This window comes from Balaenoptera musculus, chromosome 2 (genome assembly GCF_009873245.2).
Source record: "Balaenoptera musculus isolate JJ_BM4_2016_0621 chromosome 2, mBalMus1.pri.v3, whole genome shotgun sequence".
Taxonomy (NCBI): Eukaryota; Metazoa; Chordata; class Mammalia; order Artiodactyla; family Balaenopteridae; genus Balaenoptera; species Balaenoptera musculus.
This window is the reverse complement of record NC_045786.1, coordinates 149,774,688-149,795,109: the sequence shown is the minus strand read 5'-3', so window position 1 is coordinate 149,795,109 and position 20,422 is coordinate 149,774,688. Positions and strand designations below refer to the sequence as shown.

The window sequence follows — 20,422 nt, the reverse complement described above, 5'->3', positions numbered from 1 at the left end:
TGGCATTTTCCGGGGGTCTGAGACTTCCCGTGGGGAGAAGAGCTTGCCCAGGACCCAGGCTTCGGTTCCGCCTTGCATGGCCAAGCGGGGCCTCTTACCTTCCTTCAGCATCCCCACTTTGAGGCATTTCATGAAGCGACAGGCCTGGCAGGACTTGCGCCTCCGTTTCGTGATCTCACACTCGTTGGTGGCCGGGCAGCTGTACTCAATGTTCCCTGTAAGCAGACACAGAAGGGTTGCCAGGTGCTGCCCCCACCTGCCAGCCACAGGCTGGATGGGGATTCACCGACCAAGTCACTACTCTCCAGCCCCGAGGTTCCCACAGGGCAGTGGTTCTCCAAGTAGGAGGCGCTCCGAGACACGTGTCAGGGTGTTTCCTACTCTCTTAAATACAGAGATCCCAGTGCCAGAGGTCAGGTCGGCCAGGCAGCCACAGCTCTGAAGAATGGTCACCCACAGTTTTGAAGCCACCACTGAACTGGGACATCAAAACTCACTGAGCTGACATTTTATCCCAAGCAGAGAAATTTTATCCCACTGCTGACCAAAATGTCAGTGTGGCCCACCGGCCCTATGCCCTCCAGCCTGGGCCCCAACTCATGGGAAAAACCTCTTGGCAGCTCTGAGCCCGCAGGGACCAGCACCTGCATCCCACATCTCACGGCAGAGGCCCAGGTCACCCAGCTTGGCTGACCTTGAGAAAATCACTTTCCTCTCACTGAGTTGCAGTTTCCTCATCTGCAAAATAGTGTGATATCTGCTAAATGAAGGATTAAGCAAGATCATGTATGTAAGATTGCTTTAAAAATTGTAAAGCACGATTTGACGTGAGCTGGTGATTTTATAAGCACAGTTCATTGCTGCAGAGGGAAATTGTGATTAATTTTCCATGTCACCCCTTAACTGGGTGATAATAATGGCTTCCATGAACCTGACCCCATGCTCCTAGTAGGCTGTGAGCACCACGAAGGCAAGAGGTGTGCTGTTCATCACGTCATCTCTATTGCACTGAGATCAACCCCTGCTGCACAGAAGGCGTGCAAGACCAGCCTGCTGAATAAAAAATCTACCGAATCCTCATAGCAATTCCATGAAGTAGGTACTGATACCATCCCCATTTTACAGATGGGAAACCTGAGGTTTCCAGAGTGGTTCTGTGCAATGTAACTATATGAGTCTTATTCAGGATGAGCTGATCTTCGAATCCTCTGGGGAGGCCATTGTCCCTTTTCAGTGCCTCTTCCTGGGAGGGCTGACAGCATGGTCGGGAGAGGCTGCAGCTGCCTTTCTAACGTAGGGGCGCAGCATCTGTCCTGAGTGCTCTTACGTGTCTTCACTCATGTCACAAATGTGCACTGTGCAGCTATAACAAGCCTGGAGGCCAAAGGAAAGGCAATGGGAGGGGGAAAGGGACTGGAATTGTTGGAGGTGGGCGGAGAGACAGGCAATAGAAAGATACAAGTGCAGGACAGCGGATCACCCTGCTGTTTTGGATTTTATCATGTCTCCTCGGCCCCCGTCCCAGTCAGTGCAGTCTGCTTGAGTCTGTGGTTTTCAGAGAACAGACTCTGAACTAGTGCAAACCTTTCATCCTAACACCCATCCAGCTGCCACCTTCTCAGGGAGCAGGGACAAGTGATGCCCAGCAAGCTGCTTGCCCAGATTCCCCTTCCGGGCCCAGCTCACCCAACAAGGACACAGCCTGGCACAGAGCAGCCTCCAAAAGGCCACTCCCAGCCCTGCACCGTGCTAGAAAGGGCAGCTCCAGGCCTGCCTGTGCCCAGACCACCCCCCACCCCCGCCACATAACCCATCCACTTTAGCAGCAATAACAGCCACCTTCATTGTGCACCTGCTATGAGCGTGACCTGTCTCAGCTCCCTCCATCCTCACGACAACCCTCTGGGACCCACCAGTGCCCCATTTTACAGACCAAGAAACTGAGAGTCAGGGAGCTGAAGTGAGTTACCCAAGGCCACACAGGGCCCCTGTGCCACCCCTGCACCCCACAAGAAGCTTGGGGACTTCAGACAGGCCCGTATGCTAACCCAGCTACTGAGGTGGTCTAGAGGAAGGGGAGAGGGGCTGTCCTCAGGTGTCCCTGCCTCAGCCTCCCCAGGTAGCATTTGGATTTTCTGAGAACAAGCATGAACCAGGTTCCACCACTGACAAAAGTGTTTCGAAGTACAGAAATTATTGAGCCCCAATTACAAGATGCCTAATTACACTGAGTACTCACAACGTCCCAGTGAGGATTCCATCCTCATTTTGTACAGGTGAGAAAACTGAGGCTCACAGAGGTCGATCTGGCTGGAGCACCTTACAGATCTCTCTCTCTCTCTCTCTCTCAAGTCCAGCCGGCACCATCTTTCTGTGGGGAGGGGGGCCAGAAGTCATCCTCTGTGCTGGAGGATGGGAGGTAAGAGGAAGTGGGAGGCATAAAGATTCCGCGTGCCCCTCCCTTCTGTTACCTGACCCTAACCATTCCTTAGGTCACTCTCTTGTGTGACTTCTTGGGAAATAATTTCAATATTCACATAAGCATGGTAAAATTAAAAAGAGAAACAGGGGAGGGATAAATTAGGAGCTTGGAATGTACGAATAAACACTATTATATATAAAATAGATAAACAACGAGGACCTACGTATAGCACAGGGAACTATATTCAATACCCTGTAATAACCTATTATAGAAAAGAATCTGAAAAAGAATAGATATATATGTATAACTGAATCACTTTGCTGTACACCAGATTGTAAAGAGAGAGAGAGAGAGCGCGTGGGAGAAAGAAACAGAAAGGAGGAAATCCCATACATAAGCTAGTTCATCCAGGTCTATCCCGGCTTAGAAGGTTCTGTAGAATTTGGCCCCGGCCTCCACCCCACTCCCCTCCTCTCTCTCCAGCCTCACCTTCCCCATTGCTCTGCATAACTATCAGTTCCTGGAACTCAGTGACCTCCTAGGTTCCCAGGCCTTTGCTGCTTAGGACAAGGCCACTCTGCTCCCTCCGCCTCCTCGCCTGGCCTGCCCACACCTCCTGGTCCCCCTTGGGAAGGTGCTCCTTCTCTCCATCACCCAGTCGCCACTGTGTGTCTCCTCCTTCCAGACCAGCTTTTCTCCGTAGTCCCAGTGCCTGGCACACAGTAGGTGCTCAATACACACTGAGAGCTAACACTGACGAGGGCTTGTTATAAAGCAGCTGCGGTTCTACTTTTCTTATGTTGAATCTTTAATTTTCCCAACAACACTGGAGGTAAACATCTTCCTCTCCATCTTACAGATGAGAAAGGTGAGCTGAGTCCAGGACGAGGCAGAGCAAGGACTTGAAACCAGGGGGTCTGGCTCTGCTCTGCTCCCCTGGGCGGTGAGTTTACAGGGCCTGGGGCATGGGGACTCGGGCCGCCTTGGGATGCCACTGGCAGGTGGCTAACTCTTCACGTTCACTGGTCTCAGCCCCCAGCCAGCCTGTCAATCCCTTGAAGGACAGATCCTAGGTTGTCACTCCAGCAAGGGGTCCATAAGTAACTGTTGATTTGGCACTGCTGCTCTCCCAGAACAAGAGACTGAGCATTAACAAGAACCTAGGGATGTTCTTGACTCTGTTGGGTGTGGCTGTGTGTGTGTGTGTGAGAGAGAGGGAGAGAGATCTAATTTTATTTATTTATTTTTGTTCCTTTCAATTTGTTTTATGGCCCCAGCGGCTGGCTGCCAGCAAAGCCAGGCTGGTGGCCTTGCCTTGTAATTTCTGTAAGTGCCTCCTTGATAAAGTGATGAGATTAATTCATCAGAATTCCTGTGGTCTCTGGAGGGCAGTCTAGGAGAGCACAGGAGCAGAGAGGGGTGTGTATACACACACACACACACACACACACACACACACACACACACACACTCTCACTCACCAGGGGCTGAGGGGTGGCAGGGTTGGGGATGGGCTCTCACAGGACAAGGACACAGCCAACATCTAGCATAAATCCAGAGTTCTAACCTGGGAGTGTGCCCAGTATAGACATATGCAGACTCTACCTCAGGTAAATCACCCAACTTCTCTGGGCCCCAGCTTCCTCATCTGTAAAATGGGCACAATATGTTCCCAACTATACAGTCCTGCGGATTCAGCACATAAAGGGCTTAGTGAAGTGCATGCACTGGGTCAAAGTGAACATGCTTATTTTTACATCCATCAGGGCTACCAGGGTACATACAGCCAGAAGACCCCAGGGTAAGTCCTTTCTAGGTGTCAGACCTGAGGCCAGCCACCCATTCTGCCATTTAAGAACATTACGACCAGGCCTCCCATAGACAGACCTCAGAGCTGATGCTGCCTGTGGGAGGGAGGGAGTCAGGAATGATCTGGATTTCAGTGTGACTTCAAGGCAGAGGGGAAATGCCCACCATCAACTCTCTTCAATCCTGTGCCCCAGGAGAAGGAAAGCCCAGGGGCATCCCCATCAGCTGTCTTGAAACAGCTGCAGGAAAGTGGGCAGTCCCCTCCCTGGGGCTCAGGGACGGGGGCTGCAGAGCTTAGATAAACAGCTCTTGAGGAATTTATGGGCTCAGAGGCTGCTGGCCAACATCAGAGACTGAATGGCCACCATTTTTAGCTCTGGAGTGATAGGGCTGGGCTGGGCGTCACTTGGTTCCACTCCCTTATTTATCTCACTCCTGGAGGACAGAGACTATCCCTTTCACCTCCACACGGTCCACTGTCCTCAGCGCTCCACCCTTCCCTCCTCCTTACCCGCCAGCTGATGATCTCATTCATGCCACTGGCTTCAGCTTACTAATTGGCAAGGACGGGCAGCAAGAGGCACTATCTGTGCTTCAAACCCTTATATCCATCTGCCTGCTGGATACTTCCACCTGGAATTCCCTTGGGTTCTTCATACTTCCTCCACTTGAACCCATCCCCACCCAGACTTTCTCTTACTGTGTTCCTTGTCTCAGCAAAGCCATCACTAAGCCACCTGCCACCTGGGTCAGAAACTGAGGTAGCGGGGACTTCCCTGGTGGCCCAGTGGTTACGAATCCACCTGCCAATGCAGGGGATACGGGTTCGAGCCCTGGTCCGGGAAGATCCCACATGCCGGGGAGCAACTAAGCCCATGCGCCACTGAGCCTGCACTCTAGAGCCCATGAGCCACAACTACTGAGCCCACGTGCCTAGAGCCCATGCTCTGCAACAAGGGAAGCCACCTCAATGAGAAGCCCACGCACCGCAACGAAGAGTAGCCCCCGCTCGCCACAACTATAGAAAGCCCACGTGCAGCAACGAAAGACCCAATGCAGCCAAAAATAAGTAAATTATTAAAAAAAAAAAAAAGAAAAGAAACTGAGGTGGCATCGTAGATTCATCCCTCTCCTTTACTTCTAAGGTCCTTTTCATCCCACTTGCCTGATATTTCCCGCCTCCTTCCCCTCCTGCCACAGCTAGTTCCCACGCCCGTCATCTCTTGCCTCTCCTCTAATGCACTTGCTTCCTCTTGTCACCATTGCCCTTTCCAATCAGTCTACCCTCCACACCGCCCCTGGAGAGACATTAATAACTCCTGTGCAAAATGCCTCGATGGACCTCTGGTTCATCAACCACTTATGTCTGCATGCCTTCCCAGGAGCCCACTAAAGGGCAGTAAGGGAGTGAGAACAGTCACAGAAGAATGAAGGAAGTCGAAATCAAAGTAACCAGAGGGGATTCCAGATAAGAAATAAGCCCTTGTATCGCAGAACCTCAAAAAGCCTCAGGTGTTGAAGACACAGTAGAAGATGGAGTGAGGTATGGGATTAAAAATGGGAATTTGCTGGAAGTCTGTATTTAAGGAGTACTTAGTTGCCACTCCAGGTAGCCACCAAGGATCTCCCCACAGCCTGCGCAAGAGAAGCCAACTTAATCTCTGGAGAGTATAAGCAAGTGAATCGGGACTCAGGGATGCCAGGCTTAGCTGAGGGCAGAAGGCTAGCTGAAGTTTCCGAATACTGCATACCAAAGAGTGAGACCGCCCAGCCCCACTCCCCATGCCCACTCCCAAAATTCTAGCAGGCAGACATCTACTCCACACCCTCACTCCCACCCTCCACTCCTCACTCCCCTAACCTGAAGATGGGAATTTATGGCAATCTTCTCTGGAAAAACAAATGGCATCAGAGAAAAGACCAGCAGATAATAGGGGCAGGACAGGAATAAAGACACAGATGTAGAGAATGGACTTGAGGACACGGGGGAGGGGGAAGGGTAAGCTGGGACAAAGTGATAGAGTGGCATGGACATATATACACTACCAAATGTAAAATAGATAGCTAGTGGGAAGCAGCCGCATAGCACAGGGAGATCAGCTCGGTGCTTTGTAACCACCTAGAGGGCTGGGATAGGGAGGATGGGAGGGAGATGCAAGAGGGAGGAGATATGGGGATGTATGTATATGTATAGCTGATTCACTTTGTTATAAAGCAGAAACTAACACACCATTGTAAAGCAATTATACTCCAATAAAGATGTTAAAAAAAAAAAAAGGAAAGCTCCTTCTATGCTTTTTATCCCTGTTTGCATTTAAGACAGCCAAGGATTATCACTACATCTATGAAAAGCTTCAATATAAAAACTAACCAAAATAAACAGGGGGAAAATTATGTGGGAAGAAACCAGGACAAAGCAAGAAGGAGAAATAAACCTCCACAAGTAATACTCAGGATACTGTTGACTTGAGAAGATAAAAATACTGCATTCATGAAACAAGAACAGCATGCAATAAAAAGAAAGTATAAAATGGAGCTCACAGAAATTAAAAATACAAAAAAATTCCAAAGAATCATCTAAGCAGCTACTCTAAAATAGAACAAAAAATCAAAGAGATGGACAATAAGCCAGAAAAGAGGTAAGAATTAGAAGATTGGTCCTGGAAACTCAATATCCAACCCTTAGGAGTTTTTGAAAGAGAAAACAGTGGAGAGGAAATTATCACCAAGGGAGAAAGGGAAGGCGAGAAGAAGGGGAGGGATGAAAATGTCTAAGACCAGAAGAATATGAGTTTCCAGATCAGAAGGCCTGCTGAGAGTCCAGAAGAATGAATGAAAAAAGACCTGGACAGTATTATAGCGGTAGAGAACAAATCAGTGGCTGCCAGGGTCAGGGAGGGAAGAGAGAGGGAGGTGGTGTGGCTGTAAAAGGGTAGCACCAGGAACCCTGTGTAATGGAACTGTTCTGTATCTTGACTGTGGTGGTGCTCACAGGAATTTGCAGTGATAAAACTGCATAGAACTTAACACACACACACACACACACACACACACACAGATGAGAGTGTACAACTAGTAAAATCTGAGTAAGGCTGATGGATATCAATGCCAATTTCCTGGTTGTGGTATCTTGCTATATATAGTTATGTTATATAGCCCATATGCGTTATGTCATATAGCTACATAATATAGTTATGTATGCTACATTGTTATGTGAAATGTTACCACTGAAGGAAGCTGGGTGAAATGTATGGGATCTATGTACATGGAATCTCTCTGTAATATTTCTTATAACTGCATGGGAATCTATAATTACCTCAAAACAAAAATATAATAATAATAATAATATAGGGCCCTCCCTGGTGGTTCAGTGGTTAAGAATCTGCCTGCCAATGCAGGGGACACAGTTCGAGCCCTGGTCCAGGAAGATCCCACATGCTGCGGAGCAACTAAGCCCATGTGCCACAACTACTGAAGCCTGTGCACTCTAGGGCCTGTGCTCTGCAACAAGAGAAGCCACCACAATGAGAAGCCCACACACTGCAATAACGAGTAGCCCCCACTCGCTGCAACTAGAGAAAGCTCACGCGCAGCAACGAAGACCCAATACAGCCAAAAATAAATAAAATAAATAAATTTTAAAAAAATGTATCTGAAGGTACTAAAAAATAATAATAATAATATAAAGACCTACACACACAACATAGATTTTTTATCATGGAAGACAAAAAAAAGATCCTAAAAACTTTCAGCAAGAGTGTTAAAAACAAGTCAAATACAAAGGATCAAGAATAAGATTGGCCACCATATCTCAAACCATAAGGGAAAAAACCCTCTCTGTGCACACACAAATACACAAAGCTAGTGCACAGACTCACCACTCTTTTTTTCTTCTTAGCACTCATCACCTGACTTGTTTATTTAGCTTGTTTATTATCTGCTTTGTTCACTGCTGTTTTCCAACACCTAGAACCATGTCTGGGAAAGAGTGAGGCCTCAATATACATTTTCTAAGTGAATGAATCAAACTTCTTGACAGCAGCACTAGAAGCTAGAAGACAAAGCAGCAATGGTGTCCAAATTCTGGGGAGAAATTATTTTCAACTAGCATCTAATGTATGGGTTGAAGGATTGAGTAAAGACATTTCCACACATCCAAGATGTCAACAGTTTTACCTCTCCTGTGCCCTTCTAGCATGAGCTTCTCCCCCACGCCCCACCCCAAAAGGGAAGGACCAAAAAGAGGAAGAGGACAGAGGATTCTACCAGGAGAAAAGTCAAGGGGACATCCAGGAGGAACTGGCAATAGACAAAGAGATTTAACCAAAAATTGTGATATAACCATATTCAGACAATGGGAAGATGGGAAATGTATGTGTATTGGGATGGTTTGTATAATGGGAACTAACTCTTCATCTTCCATAACAGGAAGTCAAGAAATAATGTAAAATTGCTGTCAGTAAGTACAGCTGTAAAATCATAGTAGTAATTAAGAAGACAAAGGGCTAGAAGAAAGATTTTCTTAAATGGCTAACTCTAGATCACGGAGGGAAAGGGAGAGAATGGGTAGGGTCAGGGACTCTTATTTTTTATTATAAGAGTTATACTTTGGGTCTTTTTAAGCTATGTGCATACATTATTTTGATAAAAGTTAAAAATTAATTTAAAATTAATTTGCTCATTGTGTAAAGATGAAATCTAACCTCCAGGGAAAAGCACATCTGGCCCTTTATGATCTGGTCACCTCTGACCAGTCCACTGTAATCTCCCTCCACCTAGGCCCCCAGTTTGTAGACTCCAGAAAACCACATGGAGCCTCTGGGCCCTCTCATACCTCCCTCTAGCTGAAACCCCTCCTGGCAAACTCTTCCACATCCTTGGAGCCTCAGCGCGCATGTGGCCTTTTCAGTGACACCCTCTTCCCTTCTGTCCCAGGTAGGTTTACATGCCCTGCCTGTTTGCCCCCATAGGCCTCATCCATCACCCCGCCTGCCACACACATACACACACTGAAAGCAACGAGCTTAACGTTTCATAATCAGGATTTTACATGCTGTCCTCCCTTCTGAACTGCGCGCTTACTGGGGATAGAGATTGTTAGGTCTTTCATTTCTGTATCTCAAGTACAGTGTCTGCCCCCTGAAGCACCCGTTGATCAAGGCAAATAAATTGAAAGCAAGAGTGCCCACCCAGAGAAACCTAGAATTCAACAATGACCTTCCAGTTGTCAAATGCAATCCCCTCCCTTGGGCCTTCCCCATCCTGGTCCTTCCTGAAGCAGCAGACACCTGTCACACCTCTTAAAACCCACTGTTAGATTTCATCTCCCTTCTCTCCAGGGACTCTTGTAATGTCTCTGATCGCTTCTATATTTATTGCATAGAATCTAAGATGCTTTTGATGGTAAGATTGCACCATTATTTTATATACCACCAAGAAAGAGAGGAAAAACATCTGCCAATCAAAGTATGGCTGTGTTTCCTTGCCACTAGCATTTTCTTTTTTTTTTTTTTCTTATTAAAAGAGCTCTTTGAGACTTATTGATAGATACAGATTTGATCATACAGCATTCTTGTGCATACATGAAAGGGAAAACATAAGAAAAATAAATTGAAGATATTGCTAAAACTTCTCAGAGTGTGACTCTTCTGAATCCCTTTTGATCAAAGTCATTGTTTTCGTGTTTTTCCACAGAATGGTCCTCTCTGCTAACAAAGGAGCTGACGACGCTGTGCTTCTTGAGTGTCCCTTGTTCTCGTAGGGGTTTCCTTCCAGGTCACTGGCCCCTTTCTGCACGTTTTAATGTGCTTGTGAGGGCAGTGACAACCACATACATCCGTCACCTAGCAGACAGTAATCGGCCCAATTCAGAGATGTTACGTGGGGGAAATGTGCATCTTAGAACTGATAAAATATGGTATTTCTCAGTCTCCTTTCAAGGCTCTGACCCCTTCCTTTCACCAGGGTCCCTCTTCCTGGCGCCTTATCCCTTTACCCCCTCCTTCAGAGCAGCTTTCCCTAGAACAAGCTCTCCCAGAGGGCCTGTTAAATCAGAGCCTCAGATTCTGCAGGCCTGAAATCTGCATTTCTAACCAGCCCCCTAGTGAAGCCTGTGCTGAGGTCTGGGGACCATACTTTGAGAACCCCTGCCCTAGAGGACCTCATTAGATCCAAAACCCCACTCGGATTTTACTCTTGGGGTCTAGCCCTGCATTTCCAGCTGCCCAGGTTAAGGCCTGTGAACTGATCAAACTCAACATGCCTCAGACTTCATCCATTATCCCAACCTCTCCTCCCTGCCCACCCCCCTTCCACCAGCAAAATTATTCTTTCTAGGTTTCTCCCCCGCCAATGCCCTGACCATCCTCTAGTAGCCTAAATTAGAAATCTAAGAGCCAGTCTCACAATCCAGTCACTATTTTTTTATACTGAAATCACTTTCAAAATCCTAACCTCTCCTTTTAACCCTTCTGCTACTGTTGGGGTTTGGATGCTTCTAAGTGGATGGTTAACTAGATCTCTGAACTGGACTGGTAAAATCGCCACCTAGTCTGCCTGCCCCGAGACTCTCCCATTTCCAGCCCATCTTCCCTATCATTGCCAGAATTATCTTGCTAAAAGGAGATGTGATTAATTCCCTGCTCAAAAATCTTCAATGGCTTCTCGTTGCCAAGTATAAATAACAAATAACAAATCCTATTTATCTAATGGTTATCATATGCCAGGCACTAAGCTAGACACTCTGCATGCATGTCTCATTTAATTTCTGCAAGAATATCCTAGGAGCAGGAACTATTTATTAGCCCCATTAGTCCCCTTTTATTGACAAGGAAATTAAGGACCAGAGAAACGAAGTAACTTGCCCAACTTGACACAACTACGAAATTGTCAAGTTGGGATTCTAAGCCAGGTGAAGCAGCTCAAGCAGAAATATTACTCTATACTTTTCCTTAACAGGGCTTGTGAAAACCTTTGACATCCGGTCCCAGCTTCTGTTCCAGCCCCTCACCTACCACTGGTCCCCTCTTCCCGAGCAGAGCACACTCAACTCCTATGGGCCTCTTCCTGCTGTTCTTTCTACCAAGAATGTTCACTTTCCACTCCAGCTTAAATGTCCCTTCCTCTGGGAAGCCCTCCCTGCTCTGTCTGGCTGTGTCTCACCTGACTTTCACCCTGGCTGTGCCTCTGAAAAGAGGAACGGTGATTTGTTCTTCCTCTCATTGCCTCAGTGCCCGGCAGACAGCAATGTTTTGTAGGTTTAATTGACTCTTTTTATGCTTTTGTACAGATGAGGAAACTGAGGCCAGAGGGTCCTAGGCCCTGCTCAAGGTCAGCTGGCTGGCGAGTGGCAGGGCTGGGACAGCACCCCACTCCGGGCTCCCACTTACTCCTGGCTTATCTCTGCACCCTGTCATGGTCTCTGTCCCCTGGGATCCCAGGCCTCATTCACCAGGACAAAAGGCCTGGAGGTGGTCCAAGGCAGGATAACCCATCAATCATCCCCCTGCCCCTCTCCTTGGGGAGTTGCCTTCCAAGCCTGCATCGGGGCCCCATGTGAACAGAGGAAGCCTGGTGCCAGAGCCTCTTTCTTGCTTATTCCTCCTCATCTTAAGGAGCTACTCAAGGGGCCTCACGGTGACCTGCAAAGTTGGCCACTTGCCCTGGGAACATAGGAAGGGGGACAGTGTGGTTTTACCCTCCGCACAGCCCCTCATGGCCACACAGCATGCGTTGTCAACGGCTTCCTTTCCACCTAGAAGAAAATCCAAGTGCTGCACTCACCGCAGCCTGAGATTTCGTCAGCCTCTCAGCCCCGTCTCCTTCCACTTGGCCTTTACTCACTCATAACAGCCACACTGGCCCTCCTTCTAGTCCTGAAACAGATCCGCTGTTTCCCCTGCCTGGAACGCCTGAGCTTCCCCTTACCTTGAAAGTCGCCTTCTTAGCACGGCCTTACCTAATCCTCAGACTAAATTAGACCCCCTCTCTCTAATGAGAGCCACCTTTGCTCTCATCACTGGTTTTTCTCTTTCACAGCACTCACCTGGGTCTGTCATTATGCCTCTTTATTTGTTATCGTATATACTGTCTGCCTTACCCCCGAGAATACAAGGCCACAGAGTAGGGCCCATTGTTCTGTCTTCAGCTCCCAGCACAATGGTTGGGACTCAGTAAAGTATTACCAAAGAACTGAACAAGTGCTTCATAAGCTCAGATGTAAGGCAGGAGTTTTCCCCCAACACTGTCCTTTAGAAAAGAGGCAGTGGGCTTCCCTGGTGGCGCAGTTAAGAATCTGCCTGCCAATGCAGGGGACATGGGTTCGAGCCCTGGTCTGGGAAGATCCCACATGCCGTGGAGCAACTAAACCTGTGAGCCACAACTACTGAGCCTGTGCTCTAGAGCCCGTGAGCCACAACTACTGAAGCCTGTGCATCTAGAGCCCGTGCTCCGCAACAAGAGAAGCCACCGCAATGAGAAGCCCGCGCACCGCAACGAAGAGTAGCCCCGCTCACCACAACTAGAGAAAGTTCGCGCGCAGCAACGAAACCAAAAATGAATGAATGAATTAATTAATTTTTAAAAAAAGAAAGAAGAGGAAGTTGCTTAATATCTGCGTCTTTGTGGAGTCTCTTATCAGAGGTGCTGTGTCAGTCACTTCATATTGAACAACTGCCTTTCGGGGAGACTCAGTGCCCTGGGAACACCCCAATCAAGTCTCGTCACCAGACTGAATCAGTAACAAAGGCAGAAAGAAATTTAACACAAATTTAGTTATTGCTGGGAATATGAACCATAATTAACAAACACTGAGAGTCAAAAGCAGTATAGTACCTGATATGTTGTGGAAACCATGACTATAAATTGACCCAACTATATAAAATAGGTAAACAACAAAGATCTACTGTGTAGCACAGGGAACTATACTCAGTATCTTGTAATAACCTATAAAGAAAAAGAATCTGAAAAAGAATATATATATATACACACCCACACACATATATATGTGTAACTGAATCACTTTGCTGTACACTTGAAACTAACACAACACTGTAAATTAATCATACTTCAATTAAAAAATACTGACACAACTAAAAAAGAACTATCCTAATGGTCTAGGAAATGTACTTAGGGCTCAAAATAAAAATCTGACGGACAACAGCACATACATGCTCATAAAATCTCCCATAACCAAGATGGAAGTGAAGGTGGTGTGCTCTGAAACGCTGCACCAAATGACGCGGAAAGTGGCCCTAGAGAAGGCAAAGACACTTTCATCAAAGAGTCATGTGAAACATTTGATAAACCTTGCCTTCCAAAATGTAAGAAAAAGTTTTTCAAAAAATAATACATGGTCTTACATAATATGACAGAAAATATGCAAGTTTAACAAAAGGGCATATTGTTGCGTTTTTTGTTTTGTTTTTGGCCACGCAGCTTGCAGGATTTTAGTTCCCCAAACAGGGATCAAACCCATGCCCCCTGCAGTGGCAGCACAGAGTCTTAACCACTGGACCAACAGGGAAGTCCCAGAAGGGACTTTCTTTTAAGACTGGAGATACTAACAGTATTTAAATGCTGATGGAAAGGAGCCCATAGGGAGTGAGATGATGAAAGAGAGGAGATAATGGGCAGGAAGGTCTCTGGGAAGTGGTGAGGAGGTGGATTCCAAGCCTGAGAAGAGCTGAGCCTGGGGTGGGAGCCCCCTCTCCCAGCACGAGTGGGTAGCAGTGAAGATCTGTGCCATCAGTGAAGGAGACATGCTGCCGAGAGTGGGTAGGTCTGGTGGCAACAAGCTGAGGGAGTTCCCATCTGAGGGCCTCCACTTTCTCCATGGAACAGGAGGCAGGGTGGTTGCTGAGAGAGGGTCAGAGTTTGGGGGTATAGCTTGGCAAAGATCCCCCAGGTGGCTCCCCGAAAGGTCCCCTCATCACCGCAGTACTCATGACAAAGGTTTTCGTTACTGTGGGTCAGCGTCACAGTCAGGAAGCTGGCACTTAGCCCTGTGATCCAGAAGCCTGACCGTGCCAGCCACAGAAAAGGGCCCCATCTCTCAGGGGCTGACTCACATTGCCCAAATTCAGGGACCACATGTAGAAGCCCAGGATGCCTGCACACTCAAGTACGATAAGAAATTGATCTACCCAGCCAGCATTCTGCCTAACCAGCAAGTTGGCTCCAAGCAGAAGACCAACAGGGTACCCAGATTATAATCAGAAAGATGTTAATCAAAGCCACTGAATGTTTAATCACAATAGGCTGTCCCAGGCTGACTCCCTTTACCTAGGGCTGGGCCTTTGCCAAAGTCAGCTTTCTTTTTCTGTGCCTCCAGGGCTGATCCATCCTCTTTTTTTCCCATAGATACGCTAGTAAATTCAATCAGGTTGAGGGTTAGTTCCTTTGCCATGGAGCCTTTCTGTCCCTTCAGGACTGTGCCTTTTTGTCTATCTCCGAGCTCATCTACTCTGGGTGAGTGTCATAAGCCCCAGCACTGACAGCATACAATTGGGCAAAGTGTAATGAACACTTAACATGCATTACTAGGCATTGATTATAAGCCCCATGGGGGCTGGTGGGCTGCATCTACCTTGTTCAATGCTGAAGTGCAAGGGCGGGGGTGGGGGCGGTGGTATACAAGTTTTTACTGTAAAAAGCCAGAAAAGTGTAAATGCTTTCTGCGTTGTGGCCAGAAGGTCTCTGACAACTACTCCACCAAAGCACCAAAACAGACAATATGTAAACAAATAGGTGTGGCCGTTCTAATACAACTTGATTTACAAAAGCAGGAAGCCGCGGGCAAACTGTACTTTGCCCACCACTCCCATCCCCTTCCCCCCATCCACACAGCGCTAGCCCCCAGCACAGACAAGCACACAGTGAGTGCTCAATAAATATTTGTAGGCAAGGAATGGCGGTCTGAGGGCTTTCTCCTTAAGTCTATCGTGACTTCTTTGTTTCCATAAATTTCTTCCCATGTTGACGCAACCACCGAATTGAGCAGATAGAAGGGATCTAAGGAGGGAAGGGGGGTTGTGAGCTAGCATGATTTTCAGAGCTGTCCAGGCGTTTACTTTGCGAATGGATCATTCTGTGACTAAAGGCCTTTTTAAAAATGGCCTAAATATCCTCCTTAATTGGGGAGGTGCTTAGGAGACTGCCCTGGCTGGGCTAAGGCTATGCCTGCAGCCTCGTGTGCTCTAAGCCTTAGATTCCAGCTTCTTGAGGGCAGGTACCCTGTCTCTTCCTCTCCCTGAAGCACCTTACTCAGGGCAGGGACTAAATTAATGCTCTCTTGGTTCTAAGCTGACTCTGGGGTTGTCCAATTGTAGGTCATTTGTTTCCTCTTTATATTTTCCCCATTTTTCCAAATTTCCTACAACTATTATGCTCAGAAACAACAAAATCAAAATCTTTGTTAGAACAAAACCAAAGAATTGATAAAATAACCAGAGCAATCTGTCAGCCTTAGAGTTCACTTGTCCCTGTTTCAGATAGAAACCTTTCTGGTTGAGTAACTCTTCTTGTGACAAAGAAGAGAGACAGAGTAGTTCAGTTCTGATCGCAATAAAGGCTGCTGTTTGTCTTTGGACTTCTAGGAAGAGATCTTTATCCTTTACGTGGTAGCAAATAACTAAGACTATTTACAGATCCTTCCTCTGGGCTCTTTATTTATTTATTAAAAAAATTTTTTTTGGCTGTGTTGGATCTTTGTTGCTGTGTGCAGGCTTTCTCTAGCTGCGGCAAGCGGGGGCTACTCTTGGTTGCGGTGCACGGGTGTCTCATTGTGGTGGCTTCTCTTGTTGTGGAGCACGGGCTCTAGGCACGCGGGCTTCAGTAGTTGTGGCATGTTGGCTCAGTAGTTGTGGCTCACGGGCTCTAGAGTGTAGGCTCAGTAGCTGTGGCGCACGGGCTTAGTTGCTCCATGGCATGTGGGATCTTCCCAGACCAGGGCTCGAACCCATGTGCCCTGCATTGGCAGGCGGATTCTTAACCACTGCGCCACCAGGGAAGTCCCTTCCTGGGGGCTCTTGACTTGCAGAGGATGTTGTCAGCACCCAGGCCACTGTTGAGGGTGTAGTAAGGTTCCTGAGTCTATACCAGGCTCTGCTTTCAGAAAATTTAATCCAGAACTCGCCAGCACATTTAAGAATATGGACAGAAGAAAATGTAATTGTCTCTTAAAAAGCAATTTTTCAGAAACCGCCCTCCAAGAGTCTAAAATAGTGGCAATCTTACCAAGCTTACTTCCCAATTTGGAAAGAAAAACAGTGTTATTTCAGTAGCTTAAATTGGTTTAAACATCTCATGTTTATTTGTCAAATATCCAATGATACTGATTGGATATTGGACTGGAGGTTTTCAACCCTGGTTGAGGCAGGATATTGAGAATTAATGACATTAATTCTAGAGCTTTTGACATCTAGAGATTCCAGGGCCTCCTCCCAGACTGGGGAATGGAAGCTGGCAGGGACCAGGATGCATCCATTCACTGTGCTGAAGGCTAGCACGGTGCCTGATACAAAAGCGCTCAATCAATATTTGCTGAGAGAAGTTGGTATCATGACTCCTTTGGGGAAAGGTATAGGGAACTGGGGCCTAGGGTTTTAGGAAAACTTACTTTTTACTGTTTTATTCCTTTGTACTGTTTGAATTTTCACCATGTTTGTATTTTTTTAAAGGGTTCACTTAATGAATAAATTTATCTATAACTAAAATAGCTAAAATAGTTTAAATCCTGTTAAGTCAAAATAGTGATTGTACTGTTTCATTTAAATGTATGTTAATTACAAAGGCCTGCTCTGGAAGATAAAACAAATTTTGTCTGTTGTCTTAATAATATGTCCTAAGTGATATTGTGAAAGTGAAAATAATAATTGCAAACATTTATTTAGCGCTTACTAAGTGCCAGGCAATAGTATGAGTGCTTTATAGCTATTAATGCCCTTAAGCCTGTTTTAACAGCTCTATGTGAGGTAGGCATGACATCATCGCACCTTACCCAAGAGCAAACTGAAGCAGAGAGAGAAACTGAGGCAGGCCCCAAAGGCATTGAGCTGTAAGGTAAGGGATGGAGCTGTGTGACCCAGGAGCCCGCCTGGCGGTTGGCCAGGACACCACACCATCTCAACTAATACACAGAACTAGAAACATAGCCAATCCTAGTGCCCTCAATTAGTTTAATAAATAACTCGTCACAAGAAATTTAAACAAATATTCGTTGAATGAACAGGCCAAGAATCATCCCAGGGAAGCTCAGCCTGCCTCTTCCAAAAGTGAAATAGGGGAGTGGCAGAAGGGAGGACACCCTCGGACCGCCAGGCAGGACAGGGACAGGATTGGCACCCCTGGGTTTTCTCCAGTCTGGTCTGTAGTTTCTGCCCCCAGGGGTCGGCATCTGCTCATCTCAGTGACCTCCACAAGCAGGGCTTTTGGTCTGTCCTAGCGTCAGGCTGGCACTTAGTAGGAGCTCACAGATACTCGACGGGAGGGAACGCACGAAGCAAGTGCTCCACCCATGACCTACTGTAGAAAGAATCTTGGCTAGCGTGCCCAGCCATTCCTCTGCGCTGGACCCTGTGCCATGACCTTCATAACAGCCCTGTGAGGGTGGACCCATTGGTATCCCCAGTTTGCGCAGGACTGACTTCATCAGAGTGAGTACCCACTGAGAGAGAGAGCCAGCTCATGGCCATCGGAACGTGACTCAGCTGATATGCACATGCCCTCAAAGAGCGGCCCCACGGGGATGGGACAGGATGAGTAGTCAGGGAGAGATTTCCCTTGCTCTGCGGCCCTGACTGTTTCACGATGAAGAAAATAGTCACATTCTACTTGTGCAATTAAAAAAGATAAAAACAAAAGGAGGGACCCATTACAGTTCAAGAGGCATGGAGTTGCAGGGCAAATAGGGCTTTTTCTCCAAAAATCAGCTTTTTAGGGACACACATTTGACAGCGTTCCCCATCCTAGCAAGAGAGACACCCGTGCTAAGGCATTTGTGCAGATTTTCTCTGGGTCTTCTGGGGCGCCCTATGGGGGTGCATGCCATTTCAACAAAAGCCTGGGACTCAGAACCCTTGTCCAGAATCCCAAAATGAGAAAACCTGGGAGACAGAGAAGGGAGCCTCCAGAACCTCGGCTCCAGTGGCGCCCAGACCCAAGCTGGCAGCTCGCGAGAATCACCCGGTTCCCTGCCGGACCCGCACCCCGCCTGGGCCCACGCTGCTGCCACGCACCTTGGATGGTCCTCTTGAAGAAAGCCTTGCAGGCCTCGCAGGAGGCCACGCCGTAGTGGTAGCCGGAGGCGATGTCCCCGCACACGAGGCACAGGCGCTTGGGGATGGCGTTGAGCATGTACTCGCACTTGATGGCCGAGTCCTCCATGATGCCGCTGGCACAGTCCTCGTAGCCCTTGCGGCATGGGGTGCCTCCCAGCCCGGCGCCCGCGAACATGGGCGGCGAGTCCAGACCGTTGGCGTGGGCGCCCAGGGCCAGGCCGAAGCCGCCGCTGGCGTCGGACGAGCCGCTGGGGCTGTGGTGGCTGAGGGCATCGATGCCCGAGGACGGGCTGGACGGCTCGGTCTTGATGAAGGAGCCGCAGCTGGAGACCAGGTGCCGGTCGTCTGCGGACATTCTGTTCAGCAGCCTGGGGACACAGAGCGCAGGAGTCAGCTCGGAGAGGGTGCGGTGGGTGTGACGCTGTCCCCAGGAATTAGCTTTGGGCTCCCGGGCACCGGGTGGGCGGGGTGGCTGGGAGGGGCCCTACGTTAAGGCATTGGTGAGATAAAATGCTGGCTGAGAAGGTCAATTGGGCTGAAAAACGGCACAGCCCAGAGCAAGTTTCTGGCATTACCCACCAGAACCTTCTGAGTCCTCAAAACAAAAACTACATTTTGATCGATCAATAAACTTCAGATGAGGCCCCCCAGTCCTTTGCAAATTGCTGGTCTGAGGGTGACAAAAGTGGTAATAATTCAGCCAAAATATTTGGCCAAACTTCCGGCACAACAATAATACATTTGAAAGTCCAGGGGTGCCAGCTTCTGGACCAGACACCCTCAGTACAATGACCTGATGACCCACTTCACCCGATCCCCCGGGACAGCAGGTAAGCCCAAGCTTGGAGCTTCCCCCAAATGCCACCATTGCTGAGATTGGGACCAGAGATGCCAAGTCACCTGGCCAGGGCAAGAGGCAGCGCTTGTGGCCAAGGCATCCGCCAAATTGGCTGCCCTCTGGGTTTTGCCTCTGGCCCAAGGCACATCTGGTGGGTGGCTCCCAGGCCCCCTCTTTCATTCCTCTTCATAGCCCCGATCAGGCTGGCCTCCCCCTCAAGAGACTGTGCCTCCAGACCTATTAGAGAATGGACTTGAGGATATGGGGAGGGGGTGGGGTGAGATGGGACAGGGTAAGAGAGTGTCATGGACATATATACACTACCAATTGTAAAATAGATAGCTAGTGGGAAGCAGCCGCATAGCACAGGGAGATCAGCTCGGTGCTTTGTGACCACCTAGAGGGGTGGGATGGGGAGGGTGGGAGGGAGGGAGATGCAAGAGGGAAGAGAAATGGGAACCTATTGTATATGTATAACTGATTCACTTTGTTATAAAGCAGAAGCTAACACACTATTGTAAGGCAATTATACTTCAATAAAGATGTCTAAAGAAAAAAAAAAAAAAAAAAAAAAGAGACTGTGCCTCAATCATGCAGCATGAGGAGGCCTTCCAACCCCAACTCCGCGCATCCCCCAAATGTTTCTTAACCTTAAACTTCAACCTCTAAGGCCCCTGCCTCACTGTAGAGTCAAGGGAGCATTAACAGTGAGGCAGGATCATGAGGAAGGGTCATAAGACATTTCCCATAACGAAAACCCCTCCTCCCAGAACCATGCTGAGAGGGTAAGAAGGCAGGCAAAGTGCGACCCTCACACATCCCAACTCCCAGGATGAGGGGAGGGGCTTCTCTCCAGCGTGAGCAAGAAGAGTGAAGGGCCAGGAAATGCATTCAGAAAAGCCCAGCTGCAGTCCATACTCAAGAGCTCTGGGCCAGCCAGGCCCTGGAGTCGGGACGCTGGGTCAGGGTTCATCTGTCCATATCCTGGCCTGGCTGGGTGGAGGTAAAGAGGAGGCCAAAGCGGATGCCTAAGGGGCAGGTGAAAGTTAAGAAGGAAGGGTCCTGCACGGGTTCGAT

At 48.1% G+C, this 20,422-nt stretch overlaps 1 protein-coding gene across 3 annotated transcripts in view; it reads right to left on the bottom strand.

Moving 5' to 3' along the window:
- Positions 1-20,422, bottom strand: part of ESRRB (estrogen related receptor beta) — a 176,064-nt gene that overhangs the window by 36,119 nt on the left and 119,523 nt on the right. For all 3 annotated transcript variants that reach the window (XM_036845171.1, XM_036845170.1, XM_036845172.1), the window contains exons 2-3: positions 18,466-18,875; positions 99-215 (exon numbers count right to left, since the gene is read on the bottom strand). In XM_036845171.1, the coding sequence (XP_036701066.1) occupies positions 99-215; positions 18,466-18,875 (527 nt within the window). The remainder of the gene's footprint in view (positions 1-98; positions 216-18,465; positions 18,876-20,422) is intronic.